At 34.2% G+C, this 18,896-nt stretch overlaps 2 protein-coding genes across 2 annotated transcripts; one reads left to right on the forward strand and one right to left on the reverse strand.

Annotated features, from left to right (window-relative positions):
• The first annotated feature begins 10,878 nt into the window (after positions 1-10,878).
• Positions 10,879-12,467, forward strand: LOC149379673 (sequence-specific DNA binding transcription factor). Its single transcript, XM_089603034.1, has 2 exons — positions 10,879-11,676; positions 12,031-12,467. Exons 1-2 carry the CDS (start codon positions 11,112-11,114, stop codon positions 12,039-12,041), a joined length of 576 nt encoding a protein of 191 aa, XP_089459160.1. The 5' UTR covers positions 10,879-11,111; the 3' UTR covers positions 12,042-12,467.
• Positions 12,468-12,505: 38 nt separating this feature from the next.
• On the reverse strand, positions 12,506-13,565 carry LOC149379674 (LOB domain-containing protein 21-like). The gene has a single exon (XM_089603035.1). It carries the CDS (start codon positions 13,431-13,433, stop codon positions 12,915-12,917), a length of 519 nt encoding a protein of 172 aa, XP_089459161.1. The 5' UTR covers positions 13,434-13,565; the 3' UTR covers positions 12,506-12,914.
• Between the last annotated feature and the right edge of the window lie 5,331 nt (positions 13,566-18,896).

Here is an 18,896-nt window from a genome sequence, read left to right on the forward strand (position 1 = left end):
TGTAAATTTACTGATGTAATATGAATGAGCTAGCTTGTGGTTGTGGTTGATCGCTAGCAATTTAAATTTACAATGTTATTATATAATGAATTAATTTGATAATCATACATATGTTGGAATAGGGGAGATGTAACGTAAAGTCCAATTCAACAACAGGATTGGGTTTTTCTTTTGTATGTAACATATGCACAAGTCATGTTTAAACCACACTATATTATATATTTTTTTAATTTTTAATTTTTTCTTTTATCAGCAATAAGGTCAGGGTTATCATATGCGTCAAACATCACTCCATGTATTGCGAAACTAAGTTCTAGATAAGGAAATCCATGGTCTAAAGCGTGCTATCTATTTTGGATATTGTCTTGTAAAAAGTCATGGCTCGGAAACTATAGCATCGCCTTTTGAGATGGATATATCATTGGCTATAGTTGAAAATCACTTTTCTTTGTCTTGATTTATATCAAAGAAAAGAAAACTAATGCTTTGATCATCATGCGCAACTAAAGAAGTTGCCTGTGGACCTCTAACTAGTGTTTTTTTTTTCCCCCATTAAACATGGACTTCATACCTCCAAGTTCTAACCATAGCTTTCCTTCTTCTTAATATTACCCTATTGATTAATTAATTGATTATCTATATTTTCTTTCAACTATACAATCATTTTATTTCCAGTAGCGACTGGGTTTAAATTCCACTAAACATTCTATTAGAATAAAGCTAAATTATCTATATATATATTATATATTCCACTAAACATTTACATACCTAGTAGTTTGAGATTTACACTTAGTTCTCCTCTCCCCAAAACTGAGGGTTGGACAACGAGCACCACAACAATCCTAGAGGAGAAGCGGCGTTTTTTTCTCTTAAAAAAATCATAAAGTATTCGGGATAAATTTATAAAGTATTCGAGATAAATTGAAACCATTAATAGTTAGATTTAATCATCTATGTTGATATTTTCTATAAAGTCCAAAGCATAATGGCCATCATGGCAAGAAAATTGGATCAATAATTACACAAAAATTGCACAAATTATTAGAATTTTGTTTCATATGTACAGAATGGTAAAAATAATCTCATTGTATCTTTAAAGTTTAAACAGGCGTTACTAACCAGTATGACTTTTTTTTCGGATAATTAAGATAATGATGTCTTCAATAGACAATGTAAAAAAAGCAAATCTTGAAATTCTGATGACCATGGCCTTTAGTTGTAGTAGATATCTAAAAGAATCAGATCAGATGGGGTGTCGATATATATAATATTTTGAGCCCCACAACAATCCCTTAGAAGTTTGAGAGAGAGAGAGAGAGAGAGAGAGAGAGAGAGAGAGAGAGAGAGAGAGAGAGAGAGAGAGAGAGCTTTTTAAACAATTAGCAACAGTTATAGTTCAACTACAAACTGCCACGTTAAAAAGAAATCGTGTTTAGTAAATTTAAGATAATCAGACATTTGGTTACATTATTAATTTTTACTCATCCTTGAACCACAACATATCTGGTCACATGTGATGACTAGCTAGATATGTACCTACTTAAAACACTTATTATAGGGGTCAATAAGTGTAGATTAATACCATATTTATAGCCTTTGAATAACGTTCAAGAGTGCTAATACATAAGATCTCTAGCTAGTTAGACCTTAATAGTAACTAATTATACTTTACTATCAATTTATTTATTAATTATGTTAGCCAAAGCAGCTTTCGTTAGACATGTAAAAGGAATCCAAGGAATACATTGTTGTATAGCTTTGGATTAATTTGCCTTGAGGTTTTTTCTCCTCTCTTTTTTTTTTTCTAATACAATATTAATAATAAATTTATATGCTACAAGATAGAGTATCTATTATAATTGATTGTGCTTTACTAAATTAGCTTTGCTAAGGTTAAAAATAGGTGGAACGTCCATTCTTTCACACAATGCAATTCATTTATCAACCACATGCATTATACCTAAATCTCTTTTCCAATCGCTAATAGTGATTACCAAGGAATTTTTCAAACCTTGACTCCACTTTCACACGTCCAAGTTTAGGTACAAGAAGATAAGGATTTCATACTTAAAATTCGAAAGCATATCTAATTTCCCTTTATTTTCTTCATGGCCGTGATTTGAAGTAACGTATTAGTGTTTGAAAAAAAAAGGTATGAAGAAAATAAATAACTAAAAATACATATTATGACAAAGGCATGACAACCTGATATAGTTGTCTGACTTGGGGGTGTGTGTGTGGTAAATCTGAGGTAATCTGTGGAAGTGTCAACCAAAGTTTGGTATCCTCAATAACAACCGGTCAATTTGAATTTTTGATGTGAAGTTGATCATGACCACCACATTATCACCAGAGATTCCCTTGTCATATATCTCAGCTTTTCTTCTTCAAATACACCTTTTTTTTTTTTTTTTTTGCGTCATTCGGAACTATACAATACAGGTAGGAGTACAATACTTCATTGAAAGCATCTCGATTTTCTCCATAGTTTTGTGCATTAATTTTTTCATTTTCATGATTTTTTCTGCAGTGCCTTGGTAAACAATGTTTCAATAATTTATGATCATAGAAGGAAGGCGAGAAAAAGTTTAAAAATGAATTACACAATTAAGCCATGGGTTTTACTAAGGAAAATAATAATAGAGTCAAACTAGGGACCTCCAAAAAGGCCTCAAATTAAGATTATTTATATTTTTTTGAAGATATAAAGAGCAGAGACAGATCATAGAATTTATTTAGGTAAGAACATAAAAAAGAGGGTCAATCTTGCTTTATATATTTTGACGGAGCGCATATATTTAAACACTTTCTTTTTTTTGCGTCATTCGGAACAATACAACACAGCTAGGAGTACAATACTTCATTGAAAGCATCTCGATTTTCTCCATAGTTTTGTGACATTAATTTTTTCATTTTCATGATTTTTTCTGCAGTTAAACAATGTTTCAATAATTTATGATCATAGAAGGAAGGCGAGAAAAAGTTTAAAAATGAATTACACAATTAAGCCATTTGGGTTTTATTAAGGAAAATAATAATAGAGTCAAACTAGGGACCTCCAAAAAGGCCCCAAATCAAGATTATTTATATTTTTTTTAAGATACAAAGAGGAGAGGCAGATCATAGAACTTATTTAGGTAAGAACATAAAAAAGAGGGTCAATCTTGCTTTATATATTTTGACGGATATGCATGCGCATATATTTAAATATATATGCATGCATACGTTTTATTAGTTTGTTTATTTGTGTGGGGCTATGTGATTGAAAACATTTCGTCTTTTCAAGGAAATAATACATGTAGAAGATCTTTATTTTCTCATTAACTCTAGTTTTAACAAGACCATATTATGGTCATAATGACGACAAGCTGCTGAAAATGTGCTGGTTGTTCACAAATATGATATATGAATTATGGTATTCTTCCTGCTGGTTTTAGAAGCGATTTTGTTCTGATCGTATTTAAATATATTCTCAACGAAATGAATTTTTTTTTCTTAAATTAAAAATGAAATATTAATTTAAAAGTGTAGAACTTTCAGATATATTTGTTAGAATGAATTTAAGTAGTAACAAAACGGTTCGTTATGATATCTTTTATTTTCTATTTCATGTTTTCTTACTTGACGCGAGATTAAGCTAGATCTAATACACCAAGTTCTAACCATTAATTTTTATACTCGAAGATATGATATGAAAACTCTCTCTCTCTTTCTCTCAAAACAGAAGATCTCTTTACAGTTAGAGTTTTCTTAAAAACCCCCCATCATCTTCTCTCAGCCGCATCCCATTTGAATTTCGGGCCGCCGCCCTGGTTTAACCAGCGACTTATTCGACATCTAATCCCTCATCATCCACTTCCCTCATTTGATGGATTTTGACGGTCTAACTCTTGGTCGAATAAGTATAGTGTTTTATTTCTTCTAGTGTTTCATTTTTAGGTTTGCATGGAGTTCATTCTTAATTGTTTCATCGACAAACGACAGTCACTCTGGGCAGGCACGAGCCAGTTAGGAGCCAAATGGGGTTATATCCCTCCCTCAATTTTTTTTGTGCACTTTTTGCCCGTTTTTGAATTTTATTTATTTATTTAAATATTTTTACCATAAAAATTTACAAATCAGTCCACACCTACCTTTTTTTTCGCATATTAGCGAACTTGAATTCTTGGCTTCGTCTCTAACTCTAGGTGGTTCTCGGTGATGAAGCACGCCATCACCAAAAGAAGCCCTAGCTTTGTCTTCCTTGGTCTCTAGCTTTCTCAGACGGTGTCGGTGATGTAGTGCGTTATCATTTGAGGAAGCACTAGCCTAGTTAATCTCAGATTCAAGCTCATAAATAAAGTCTTCAATGTTGAAATATATAAATTATTATCTATTTTTAGAGTTTAAATATCAAACATAGTTAAATATGTTATAAACGTAAGAGTATATTTATAAAAGATAACCATTCAAAAAGATATGAAACCATCATGTGGAGACTAAAAGATGCTAAGATATTTTTGTTGACGTGAGAATACTTCAAAGCAGTCTTGACAATAATTCCCAGAGAAATGTTCGATTTCGATTTGTTAATGGACCTCAAAATTTTGTAACAAGATCAAATCAACTTCGAGAAATAAAATAGACGCAGTAGATAATTGAAATGAACGATAAATAGATCAAAATTGTTGCACGGGTCCTTTTAATTGAATATTATAATAGGAATGTAAATATTAACCAAAAGAATGTAATGAGAGGGTATGAAATATCAAGAACAATGGAAGCTCGAGATCACAACGTATGCATAGAGAAAGTGAAAGTAAATTGTAAAAAAACATGCTTATGGATCTCCTATTTACAACCCTCAAAGACAACCGACGAGCTCTAATTATTTAGGACCGTATCACCCTTGACCTAGTCCTGGAAGATCAGCTGGGAAGATCACGCGTTGAATGGTCTTCGACATCCGGGTCGTCAAGTAAACATTGAAGGAGCGTGTCGTCAAGTCGGACCAAGCTAACATGGAGCGAGTTCGGAGTAACATTGATATCCGAGCCAGCTGTTGATTGATTGCACCGAGCTGGGGTCGAAAAGGCGTGAGGTTCTCATTCGGACTTCGAGATATCTCTCTTTGTTTGGCCTGGATCAAATTAATAATCCGGGACCATAAATTCGATATTAATGGAGGACAAAGTCTAACATCAACAATTCTCATCGCTTATATATATATACATATATATATATATATATATATATATATATATATAATGTTAAAGCTGCCTTAATATTGATTTTTTATTTTTGCTTTCTATATTTTTTTCAAAAATATCATCGTATATGAATTTGAAAGAAGATAAAATAAAAAGTTATTGAATCCATCTTTCTTTCTTCGGGGTACTAGTTTCATTAGTTTATAAATTTATCAGTTAGCTTAGTCAAATTTGAAACATATTGTCATTCGTCTTTTTCAATTATTATTATTATTATTATTTATTTAAAATAACATTGTTTTAAAATTAAAGATAGGTTTCCAATAAAAAAGAAAAGAAAAAGAAAATAGATATAAACCTGTCAAAGCCCACTTTTTGTCGTAACGCCCTAACGAATTAGACCATCTTCTGTATACAGGCCCATAGTCCAAGTGTTCGGTCTCTACGTTAACGGAGTTGAAACATATTGTTTTGGAAAATTACGAAACCAACGATTTTAGACTGAAAACATTCCAAAATAACGACAATTTAAAGTGTTTCAAAAATAATATGTTTTTCAAACAGTAAGCCATTATTTTCCTTATAAATAAAATTTTAAATAATAAATAAAGTTAAATAAAATCTATAACAGTAAATAAATGTTTAAAAATAAAAAATAATTGTTTGCAACTTATAAAACACTTTTTTGCAATAAATAGCTTCTAAAAGCAATTACCACTTTGTTTTACTGGGAATGGAGTTGGGCATTAAGTTCCTTTTCATGGAGATATTCACAAGGAGAATATTTAACTTTATACACAAAATATGTATTTTGTTTATATACGTCAGTTGAAATTTTATAAAGCTATATATTCATCTATAATGAGGAACAAGATTACCTCTAACCATAGTATAAAATTTTGAAATTCTCTTTGTACAAAGTTTCAAAAACATGTCTCTACACATCAAAATTTCAACACTATTCTCTCCACACCTAAAAAAAAGGATAAAATTACGTCTCTTTCTCCCCAAAAAAAACTTATCGTCATTTATAAAATGAATAAATTGTATATTTACCCCCTGATTTATGACCTTACTGACAGAAGATGACTTATGATATAAAGTCGAGGTTATTGGACCTCAATATCACGACCGACAAAATTGATGGGCCTTCCGTGTATTATAAACCCACTCCGTCAGTTAAATGGCCACGTGGTGGTCACATGGTACCAGAAGTAAATGAATTTACGAGAATGTCTTTGGATTCAAGTAAATTGCTTTGATTTTCATTTTATTTTCAGTTCTCATTTTATTGAGAATATAAAAAACCATTCGAAAAAGAGAGAACCCCTAAATCGACTGAGCCCCAAATCGATTGAGCTAGGGTTAGCGTCTCCGATTAAAATTCAAATTCAAAACTTCTGCACGTCTAATTTAGGTGTCGTCGGTATGGAGAGAAGCCATAGCACGTCTAATCGCAAGAAATCCGACGTCGTTGTTGGCGAAACGTCCACGCGCGAGCCGCCGACGTGTTCGTGCGAATTGAAGACTGTGGAGAGGACGTCAAGGACAAGTCGTAACCCAGCAAGACGTTTTTTTGGTTGTGCTCTGTATAAGATAAGTGTTGTTTTTTTTTTCTTCTTAAATTTGTGTGTTTGGGTAACGTGGATAATTTGTGTGTTTGATTGTGGGGGAATTGTTTGGTTTCTCAGCATAAAAATGATCCAGGTTGCGGATATTTTAGATGGATTGACCCTCCTAGTTGTACCCCATCGACAGATACAATTACAAAAATGATGAACAAAATGAACGAAAATGGGGAATCAGAAGCTGAGAGTCCAACTACTTTCGTTCATACTAGAGAGAATTTGGTCGGATTAGCTAGTGAAGCTTTTCAAATCAAGTTCTTGTTATGTGTAATTGTATTGATTTTGTGTCTGTTGTTATTCAAGTAATATGACAAGTAAAATGTGGTCTGTTTTTTACTAGGTACGTTATGTAAATTACAGTGTAATGATATATGTATGCAAGTATTCTATGGCAGATGTATTTTGAATATGTGTTCATGAAATGTGTTCTAAAACGACTTCTAGCCCAGTGATCAATTCCTTTGCTCATAAGCCACTCAAAGGCCTCAGGTTCCTCGTCTTTGATTACACCCATTTCAGCTTTGAAACGAGCCGTGGAATATCAAAGTGGTCGGATTGTACTTGCTGATCGTCATGCTCCACCGTTGCCGGTCCAATTGGGTGAGAACCATCGGGGTGATCACAATAGATGTGCACTTCCCATTTCATTTTGAGAGTCTCTCTGACAACAGTTCTAAGAGCAACTCATCAGAGCATATGCACTCTAGTTTGTCACACAACGTAGACTTCATGAAGTATAGCGGCCCCGTAGTGTATCGAAGCGTCACCGTCAATAGCTTGTCCAAACAAACCATCGAAATCCTATCTATGTCTACACTCTCGATGCGCTCTACAACTCCACCTTCATAGCTCCAATCACGATCAGCCGTTGCAAACAACAGCGTACCTCCATGGTGAACGTTCAAGACAAAGCAGTTCAATGTTTCAACTGCAAAAAAAAATAACGACAGTCGAACAAAGAGCCGTTATTAGTGCAAAGGGATATCACTGCTTCAAAGAACTAACAAATCTCGTACATGAATAGAAAAACAAAACCACATAAAAGAACAACAACACAAACCCGGCTTCCAATTAAATATAGCCAACCAACCAACCAAGGCTAAGCATAAATTTAATCTACCAACACTAAGGACCCACTGTATATTAAAAAGGGAAAAAAACCATCGCACACACTAAAACCATAAAAAAAAAAAAAACTTATTTTCATACCCTGGACCCATTCGACAAAAGCACATTGTGGTCCCCAACTATATTATCGATTTTAAATAACACTTAAAAGACACAAAAATGTTCATACCTGTACATTCGTTCTCACTCGGTGGAGACTCCTTCGTCGGAACATGCTATTTTTGCTTCTGTTTTGGTTTTCGAGCAGGTGATTTCTTGGGCAGTGCGGTCGATTTCTTATTCGCACTTTCTTTCCCTTTCGACTTCGAGCGAGAAGATGCCACAGACCTTCGCGCCGGTGACGACTTCCCAGGAGATTTACCTTTCGCCATTACTGGTTTTTCAGTTCTAGGGTTTTACTGTTAAGACTCGATGCAATTTGGGATTTTTACATCCGACTTTTTTTTTTTTTTAAACTTAATTACTGTTTTTTATTTATTTAATTTACTTTTACACCTCAACTTATTTAATTTAGATGAATAAACAAACAATTAAATACACTCCCTCATCCGACTAACAAAATAACGATTTTACCCTTATTTACCATAACACGTGCGTTCCACGTGATTATTTAACTGACGATTGAGCCTCTTTTTTGACGGAAGGACCCAACTACAGGGGGTTAACAAATAGTTTTAAAAAGATAGGGGGCATTTGTCAGTGATGCCTTAAATCAGGGGGCAAATATACAATTTATTCTTATAAAATTTGATGTTTAATATGTTCCCACCAAAACGCACTACTTTTCAAATATCTAAAACAAAAAATAACCGAATAATACATCGGCTTGTCAACAATTTTTTTTACCATATACGTCTTTATTTGGATTTTTTCTTTTACATGTATACAACTTTTTTATACTTAGTTTTTTTTTTTACCTTTACATTTGTGGAAATAGCTTTTTTCAATATTAGTCGCTAACTTTCTAATTTTTATAAATAACCATTTTCAATAACAGTTAACCAGATTTCAATAGTTGTTGACCAGATTTCAATAACTGTTATTCAAATTTCAATAGTTGTTGATCATATTTCAATAACCATTGACCATATTTCAATAATTTTTAACTCAATTTCAATAATAATTAAACAGATTTCAATAACAGTTAACAAGATTTCAATAACAGTTAACCACATTACAATAGTTGTTGACTAGATTTTAATAATAGGTGAACAGATTTCAATAATTGGTGATCAGATTTCAATAATTTTTTACTAAATATTTGGAACATGAGAATATTTTCGTCCCAAAAAAAGAGAACGGTTACTAGTGAAATATTTTGAAAATGAGTGAAATATGAAAAGTGACGCATGTTTTAGGTTAGTTATGGAATTTTCGCTGCGATATTTTCGCACACACAAGTGTACGTGTCGCCCAAGTAATATAGATATGAAAGTACGGATGTCGAACCCACGATGACTAAGCTTACTTAATAATTAAATCAACTAGACCGAATTGAACTCAAAAGATGGAGGAGGTAAGTTGTCATAAAATTTTTTGACAAGTAAATAAACAAAGCAAAATAAGCGATGGTTTGACGTTTATGTGAAGGTAAGGATATTACTAAACCTCTCTCGAGCATCTGGCAGCATAAACCTATGCCAAAATTTCATCTCTCAATCTCAACTCCTAAAACAAGGTAAACCATGAACACAAGAATGTATAAACTATAAACAACTCCGTAACAACCTAGCTATCTCTAGCCTATGAATGAATCACTGTAATTTAATTCACGCACACTAACAACCTAATCATTCTTAAACATCAAGTTGAATTCAAAATCAATAATGAAGTCATGACTCTCATACAAGCATTAAGCATGGAATTGAATTAAGCAAAGCAAGATAGAGTGAATAGATACTTCATTAATAATCAAATTGAATCCATAACCATGTTTAAGACTAGCTACACCATAGCCCTTAAAGGAATTAGTTCATGGCGTATCAACGAAACAAAGAAGAAGAAGTAGAAGAAAAACTAGAATTAAACAAAACCATAATAATTATCACAAATAAAAATGGAAGTTCAAGAGAAGAAAAGAAGATAATAAAACTATAGTTGTAGCGTAGACGACGATGAACGGCTCTCCAAAATTCTCTATCTCTCCCAAACACACAATTTCAAAAGAATAAACTAAGGTCTAGTAATAAGAGGCTAAGATGTGTTTTATAGGACTATAGGTCTGATTACATGAGTTTCCAGCTAATTTTCGGAGTGATCTGGGTCATTAAAACTGATCCGACGGCTCAAAACGATTAAAAATCGTGAATTTCCTGTTCTTCCTGACGGGACCTCGCGGTGTGCAGGCTGGAGCTCGCGATATGCTGAAGAAAGTGTGTGGGCGCGCAGAGGAATGTTCGCGGCGCGCTTCGAAGCTTTTCGAAAGTCCGCGTGGATGATGATGACACCTCGCGGCGCGCGGACAGAGGGCCGCGGCTCGAGGTACAATTTCCATCTTCTCGCGGAACGCAAGTAACATTTTGGGACTTTTTGAAAGCTCTGCGCGGCACACAGAAGCTCAAATTTCGTTCATTCGCTTCTCGAGCTCCGTTTTGGCCCGTTTCGACTCATGACTGTTTCGTTTTGTCTGGAAATGACTCCAAAAAGCTTATAGAAGCTCTTTTACTCTTTTAAACTTGTAACTCCTTATAACACACTAAAAAAAAAAAAAAACACTCGAGAACTCAATAAATTCAAGCCGGGAAATAGAAATTTAAAGCTTAAGAAACGCACCAATCAATTTTCTCTTTACATTTTAACTTAATTTTATTTTACTATATGCAATTTTCTTTAGAATAAACATTATTAATAGTTTAAACCAACACAATGATAATATATGTGTCAACTATCGAAAGTAAGCACATATAAAGCAGACTAACCATAGTAAATAAACCACCACTTAAGTTTAACAAGCCATTGTGTTGTTTATGGAAAGTGGCAATGTTAGTTAAGTGGAAGATGTGATTTGTAAGTCGTGTGTGAGTATTCCCTTCTGTACCTGACGTCACCGCCGGTCACTTAATCACAATGCAGCACGGCCATCCAATTCCCACTCTCTCTCTCCTCTCTCTCGCTCCTTCCTCTCACGCTCACTCACTCGCCCCCAATTTTCCATATCCCCACTCCAATGGCCAGATCCGGACTCCGCCGCGAGACCTGGACCGAGCCCTCCACCGGCGCGTTGATCGACGCGTGGGAGGACCGTTTCCTCCGCCTCAACCGAGGAGTCCTCCGCCGCAAGGACTGGGACGAAATCGCCGAGTGCGTGAATCGCACGCGCCGGGCCGACGGCGATCCGACCCCGCCGGTGACCAACGCGCAGTGCAGGAACCGAGTCGACGCGCTGAAGAGGAGGTTCAGGCTCGAGAGGTCCAGATCGCCGTCGCCGTCTCTCTGGCCGTTCTATCGCCGCCTCGATCTCCTCGTCGGAGCCTCCGCCGGCGAAGCTCCGGTCGCCTCCGATCTCGGCGGAGACGGCGAGGAGGATCTCGCGAGGGCGGTGGCGGGGCTGGCGGAGGTGTACGAGAGGACGGAGAGGTCGCGGCTGAGATTGGTCGCTGAGCTTGAGAAGCAGAGGTTGGAGTTTTCGAAGGAGATCGAGGCTCAGAGGCTCAACTTGTTCGTCGACGCTCAATTGGAGCTAGCCAAGGTCAAGGCCAAGCCTCGTCGCCGTGATTCCGCCACTGCCTCTGGTAACGGTCAATTTCTATCTTATTTTTTAGTTTTATGTTTTGCGTAGAAAGCAAGATATGTATAGGGTTGTTTAGTTGATGTTTTGTTAAGGTATGAATATGAGCGAACCAACTAAGAAATATTTTTGGTCTGTATTTATTGGACTCGTACAGTGTGTGCTTCAATCTTCTAAATAGCCTATGGTTTTGATTGAAAGTGAATTTATAGGCAAGTTAATTCTTATGAAAACTGAAATTGTTGTGAACTAGGCAAAACATGGATTGTTTCTTATGATTTGATATGGTCCATTCCTATTGATCGGAAGTTCGAATTCACTGACGGCTTAACAAGCCTGTTTTTTGTGTTTGTTCCAGGGAAGAAGTAAAAATTCTGAAGTCGGATGAACATTATGTCCAAACTCCAAAGTACACAACAGAAAATTCATTTTTGAAATCTGTGGAAACTTTTGGCGGATCTTTAAATTAAAGCCCCTCCACAACTAAAGCAGAAGAGCCTAATCTGCATCACCTGCTATAACAATGCAACCTTGATTTTATGGGTTCTGTAACAGATTTGTAAACGCCCATGTGAAATATGTATGCATATATATTGTGTAAATTCTTGTATCTGACTCCTCATCATCATAGTGGTGTCCCGTGTCCCTCATTACTTAATTACCAGACCAAATTGAAAGAAATTATGCAAGACAGAGTAAAAGTTTCCTCTTGCAGTCAGAGAACCACCGGTCCTACTAGTACTACACCGCTTTAAGAGCTACCTGAACATACAATTTCTGACAGAGTGCAGATAATTGAGTTCTCTTTAAAAAAAAAAAAAATCACCCATTTCTTTCTTACACATCTATTATTATCATCAACACCTTTGATCACACCATGATCAAAACAAACACTGAACAGAACTGATGTTCATGAGATCGCCCCTGACACGCCCAGATTCGTGTATACCCTAATCAATCATTGCTTCATTGAACATATTAGTATTACTATTAACACACTAGCCCAAAAAAAATCTTTCGGATTCTCGCAGTGAGAGAGAGAGAGAGAGAGAGTAAGAAGATAAACAAAAAAGTTAAAAAAGCGTGTGTATGTTTCTGTGGTGTGTTGTGACTGGTGGGGCTATAAGATCATGTGGCCCAATAATGGCCGATGATCCAATCAATTGAAGCAGAAATCCATTTCATAATTCCACGATTAAAAACACCAACAACAACAACAAGTAGAAGAAGAAGAAGAAGAAGTCACAAAACGTAGGGCAGAAGAAATCCGTTGTCACAATAAACAGAAGAGTCATTAGAAAAGTCGTAGTAGGATGACGTGGATGATGATCCGTAATCAGCGGTGGCGGCGGGGGCGGCGGCGGGGGGTTGTTGGGAGTGGTGGTGGTATTGGGCGAGGCGGGCGCGGGCGAGGGCGAGGTCGTGGGAGAGGCGGGAGAGGCGGGTGTGGAGGAGGGCGATGGCGCCGATGCAGCCGTAGACGGGGTCGAGGAGGCGGGCCTCGGCCTCGTAGGCCAGGGAGTTGACGGCGTCCTCGCGGTGCTCGGGTGGGACTTCCACGAGGAGCTTGCTCACGTTGCTGGCGCCGAACACCTTGTGGACTTTGGCGAACTTGCTGCCCTCGTCCGACCGGAAGTACGGAGCGAAGATGCAGCTCGCCCTGCACCGCCTCTTCAGCATCTTGCACGCCGCGCACGACGAGCTCGCCCTGCTGCTCCCCCGCAACGACGACGACTCGTCATGACTCGCCTGCCTCATCATAACTACACTCACTCACACAGAGACACAGAGAAAGAGAGAGAGAGAGAGAGAGAGAGAAAGTCTTTGTTTCTCACTCCTTATAATAACACTAAGGGACTAACCTCCACAACTCGTTAACTCCCCTTTCGCTAGAGACCACATGCATATTTATATTTGAGATTTTTTTTTTTTTTTTTTGCTTTTTTTTCTTTTACGCAATTATAATACTTTGAATTTTAAGGTTCAGTAGTAGATATATAGCAGTACAAAATATTAAATTTTTGACATTTAACCATTTTTTTTTAAGGTTTGTAGTGAATGGCCACAACATGTTATTTATTACAAGTCCAACTTAACGTAACTACTCTATAAAATTTATAAAATTTGAAATTAGAAATTATAACTTAAGATATCGTTATTATTATGAGTATTTACTTAAGATTTATATAAAAAAAAATTGACTATTGCTTAATTATAAGTTTGTTGAATTTACTATGTTAGGATTTAGGAATGAGGAGACTTGCTTTTTTCTTATTTTAATATAAATATATGTTCACATTTTGTTCTCTTTTTCTTACTCTCTTTATTTATATATAATCACATTGAGTTAATAATAATGTGAGGTTTAATCGCATTTCGAAATATTCTTTTATTCGTGGGTGTCGCAATCACAAGATAAAAATTATTTTGTCTAAACGTAATCATTTTCACACACACACACACGCATATTTATACATATCTTATGATATTTTTACGAAGAGACACAATGCTACTCAATAATTTGCGATGCTTAGAAGGGGGTTCAATTTATTTATACTAATTATTTTTTACAATCGATGACTGATTAGCAAAACTATTGCAAGTGAAAATTTAAAATAAATATCGCATATCATGGAAGAATCGTCGAAAAGAGTGCTAAAGAACTGTCTCAGAATTTTGCCATAGATATTTATTATATTATTATGATTTCTAATTCATAATAAATTTACACTAATGCGTTTAAACCAATAGAAATATAAAGATAAAAGAAAAAAATTTAAAAAATAGAAATAGACTTTAAACCAAGAATATGCACACAACTTAATCAATTTACATTTGAGCTATAAGACAGCAATGGAGAAACGATGAGTTGATTTCTAAGAGAGAGAGAGAGAGAGAGAGAGAGAGAGAGAGAGACTTTTGTGAGAATATGAGAAACTTATGGTTTTTGGTTTAAGGGTAGTTTTCCGGAAGAAAAAAAATGTGTGCTATATTATATCCTAATTTCGCAATTATTATTACATATAATAAAACAATTTCTTATATAATACCATTATTTGACCTTTTGTTGAGCGTATTCTGCGTGTGTTTTGATATCGATAGGGTTTTGAGACATTTATTCTTTTTATTATTATAACTTTTAACGGCTTTGTTTGCTTTTTCAGCTTAGCTTATAGAGTGTCGTGCTTCTTATACTTGAATATGTAGCTTAAGTTGATTAACCTTTATCACAAAATAAATTGATTATACTTACTGAAAATAATCAATTATTTTTACATAAATAAAAACTAACTAAAGAATTAAATTATTTATTTATTTGTTAAGTTTAAAAAATATTCATTTTATTATTTGATTAATGAACAATTGTAAATACAAAATTAATTATTAACTGTTTTGACAGGTTGGAATGCTAATTCCTTTTAGTGCTGTTTAATTTTTGATGATGACAAAATTATTCTAGTTACTTATTTAGCGACAAAAATTTACACACTAATTTACTATGATTATTTTGTGCTGTTAATTGTGTCATGAAAGATAATTTTTCACGTCGACTAATAGTGTTTTCTTTTGTTTCTTTTCATTTTTTATTAGTAGTCTCAATAATTAAAGATGAAATGGGACATAGCCTGGATGAGACATCTTACATGATAGTTCGTCCACCTAGAGATAGAGATATTTCAATTGAATTAAAGGAAGTTGAAAAAGAAAGTAGATATAATTGTAAGTAAATAAAGAAAGAAGAGGACGAAGTTTCCTCTCCATAAAGTTGGACTTGTCCACATGAAGAAACGTTGCAATATGAAATAATAATAATAATAATAATAAATAATAATAATAATAATAAGACTTGTATCTGGGAACCTTTTCTATCTATACCCCTCCATCCAAGTGTTGTCTCTCTTAGCATCAAACTAGGGTTAGATCAATTTTCCTTTTGGTGTTTTTTTTTCTCTTATCACAAAAGAAGAAAGACTTTTCAGGACCTTATTGCACGTGCTGCTTCAAGCTCATAACATCAATTTGGTAACCATTACGGATAAATATGAAACGTCTATACCAATTGCATAGTATCCATTCCGTGAAATAGATCATTCATTCACAATCACAATCACACTATTTTCACATAAAATTTTAAAAAAAATAAAAATAAATCCTTTATGCTTCTTTTCCAAGCGTGATCTTTGTTGCATGAGCGATATATTATAATCACCACAAGCAACCAAGGTTACATATAATTATAGCTTCTGCAGTAGGTATAATAAAAATCAAGTATCATGGTGTTTTTCATTTAATCAAATTGTACTATTCATGGTAACATGTCCTGATAGTAAATGCAATGAATAAAAATTCCAATATATTTAGTCCACAACTTTTTCTGAATGTCTTTTTTTTATATATTATTATTATTATCATATTTCATAATCTACGTATTTAATGCTTGGAGATATCTACTCCTGTCCTCTCAATATTTACCAACTATTGAAAGATCATTTTTCTGTTCTCATTTCACTCCTCAGGACTCACCGCCTAGAAATTGAATGCAAGTTTGTCATTATTATTTTTCTTTGAATGGGAAAAGCAATTATGCAATATCACTTTCATAAGTGGTTAACAAGCTTTAAAAGACATAAAGATAAAAGCCCCTGATTTTCATTATTTTTCAAAAGTTACACGTTAAAAACAAGGGGATACGGTGACAATAATACTCAATGTTTGGTCAAAATAATACTTATATATTCACATTTTTTTTCTTTTGTAAAAATACCACATGTTACGTTATAGTGAGTCCGTTACTACTCGGACCGTTAAATTTAAACAGAAATTTTAACGGTAAAATATATACGTGTAACTAAATTTGAAACTTTAAGTATTTTTGACAAAAAAAAAAAGAGTATATAAGTAGTCTTTTGTCAAAACATTGAGTATTTTTACTGTTATTTTCCCGAAAAACAAAGGAAGGGCTTCATATGACTTATTCTAATATATGTAGAAGCTCATGTCACTAAGTCGTATATTTGATTAGCCCTTAAATACACATATGGTAGAAAAAAGCGAATCCAATCACCACAGATGCAAATCTAAGCAAAACCGGGTACAAGTAAGGTCAAACGGGTATCCGTATATGATCCAAAATAAATTTTGTTAACTCACATCAATTACTCCATTTTTTTTAAAAGGACCAAATAATTGGTATACACACCGAGTAATAGGTATGAAAATCATGTATCTCTGTTAATTTGGTCCACAAATAATAATAATAATAATAATAATAATAATAATAATAATAAAGAATCGCTCAAGTCTAAATATCAATTAAAAACTACAAATTTAACGAGATAATAAAATAAAGTGAGAATAATAAAGAAAATTGGAATTCATATTTACCACAAAAAAAAAAACAATTCAAACGAAAGGAAAGTATGTAAATTCAGTTGTTTTTATTTAATTATAACGGATCAGATCAGCAAACTCACGGACCAAGTTAACATTTCATGTATCCATTTCTACATCCGTTTTTGACCCATTAAGATCGGGTAATAGGCTAACAAACAGGTATTGGGTAATACATACGGCCATATGGGTATATGGGTGTGTCTCGCGCTCGTTCGCGATGGCTCACGAGTACTTTCTCTTGTGCTCGCGTGACGCGCACACGTGGCGAAACCTAGCTCCACACCGAATTAGCTGTGTGAGGACCCACACGAGAACTCACATGCACGGAGATCCGCAAGTGAGGACTCGTGCAATGTGTCTCGCTTCTTCGGTCTCCGCGCTTTGCAATCTTGGTTGAGTTCCGGTGGTTTTTGGAATTTCGATGTTGGTTTTTTTTTTTTTTTTTTTTGGATCGATGCTATTGCCTATAACACTAAATAAACTTTAATCTTATATGATTTTGAGAATATGTTTTTAAGCTCATGTATTTTACTAAGAATAAATATGTCACTTCAAACTTGTTGTGGCGGGGATAAAACGATAATAGTGCTTCCCTTAAAAGAGCCCACTCATTTAATGCATGTCCTTTTCGAATACCACGTAGACACGTAGTAGAGTGGCAAAGTCCTTTTCGAATACCACGTAGACACGTAGTAGAGTGGCAAAGCCAAGGCCGCGAGCGTAACTCACCCTTCAATTCACCAGCCAATCAGAAAGTAATAAAAGTGGCACATGAATGATAAATTCTCAAAATAAATTAATATATTACTTGCTGAGCAAAAAGCAAAAATAAAAAAAGTCCACTTAATATATTACTGACTTAAACCCCTTCGAAACCTCCATTGGTTGGTATCTTGTTGCTCACATATCACACCGGATATGTGACATAATTTAGCGATATAAGGGGAAAAAAAAAACATTTACATTTTAGTCAATATTTTGTAAATTTTTCGTTAATATTCATAAATGTTTCATAAATAGATAAAAAAATATGACGCAACCAACGTTATTTACACATATTTACTAGAAATTTACTTTGCGTAAATAGATTTACGTGGCTATTTACCAAAAACTAATGAAACATTGACTATTTAAAATTTCTAATTTTCATATGACTAGATAACCACTAGACTCTATTATTATTACATGCAGTCCTGATTACATGTAAATTAGTTTATAATTGCTTATGCGCATTCGTTTTTTTAATTTGATTTTTTCGGGTATACTAGTGGATTTTTGTTTAGAAAAAATAAATCAACTGGTTAAAAAATAAATTCATAAAAAACAATATAATATTTTTTTTTTTTTTTATAAACCAGGATGAGATTATTAAGAAAATTTCAATTTTTAAATTTAATTTATGTTTAAATATGGATAAATTCTAAAATTATGCATATTTATTTTTATCAAATTAGTATAAATTTATATTACTAGAAAATTCTAACGACACCGCGCACAACGGCACGACAGAGTAGCATTGGACTATGTGGCGTCGTCGAATGTAATATTTTTTTCAAAGAGTACTCCCATTCAGTGTAATGAGAAAATATTATTAGTTTTGAAGGTAATTTGGTTGAAATATGCATTAGTCTTAGAATATTTTAAATTCTATGCAGAGAAACTAAATTTAGTGTGTTTTGACGTATATTTAGCAAAAATTCATTAGCAGGACCATCACAATTCGTCACAAACCATCACACTTCATTACGAAAAAATTTAAACAAATATTTTCAACTAGACTGATTTCTAATGTATTTTGATTACTACCATTGAATTTCATTATAATAACAA

Source organism: Urtica dioica, chromosome 12 (genome assembly GCF_054948205.1).
Source record: "Urtica dioica subsp. dioica isolate 48M chromosome 12, U.dioica_male_clone48M_v1_H2, whole genome shotgun sequence".
Classification (NCBI taxonomy): domain Eukaryota; kingdom Viridiplantae; phylum Streptophyta; class Magnoliopsida; order Rosales; family Urticaceae; genus Urtica; species Urtica dioica.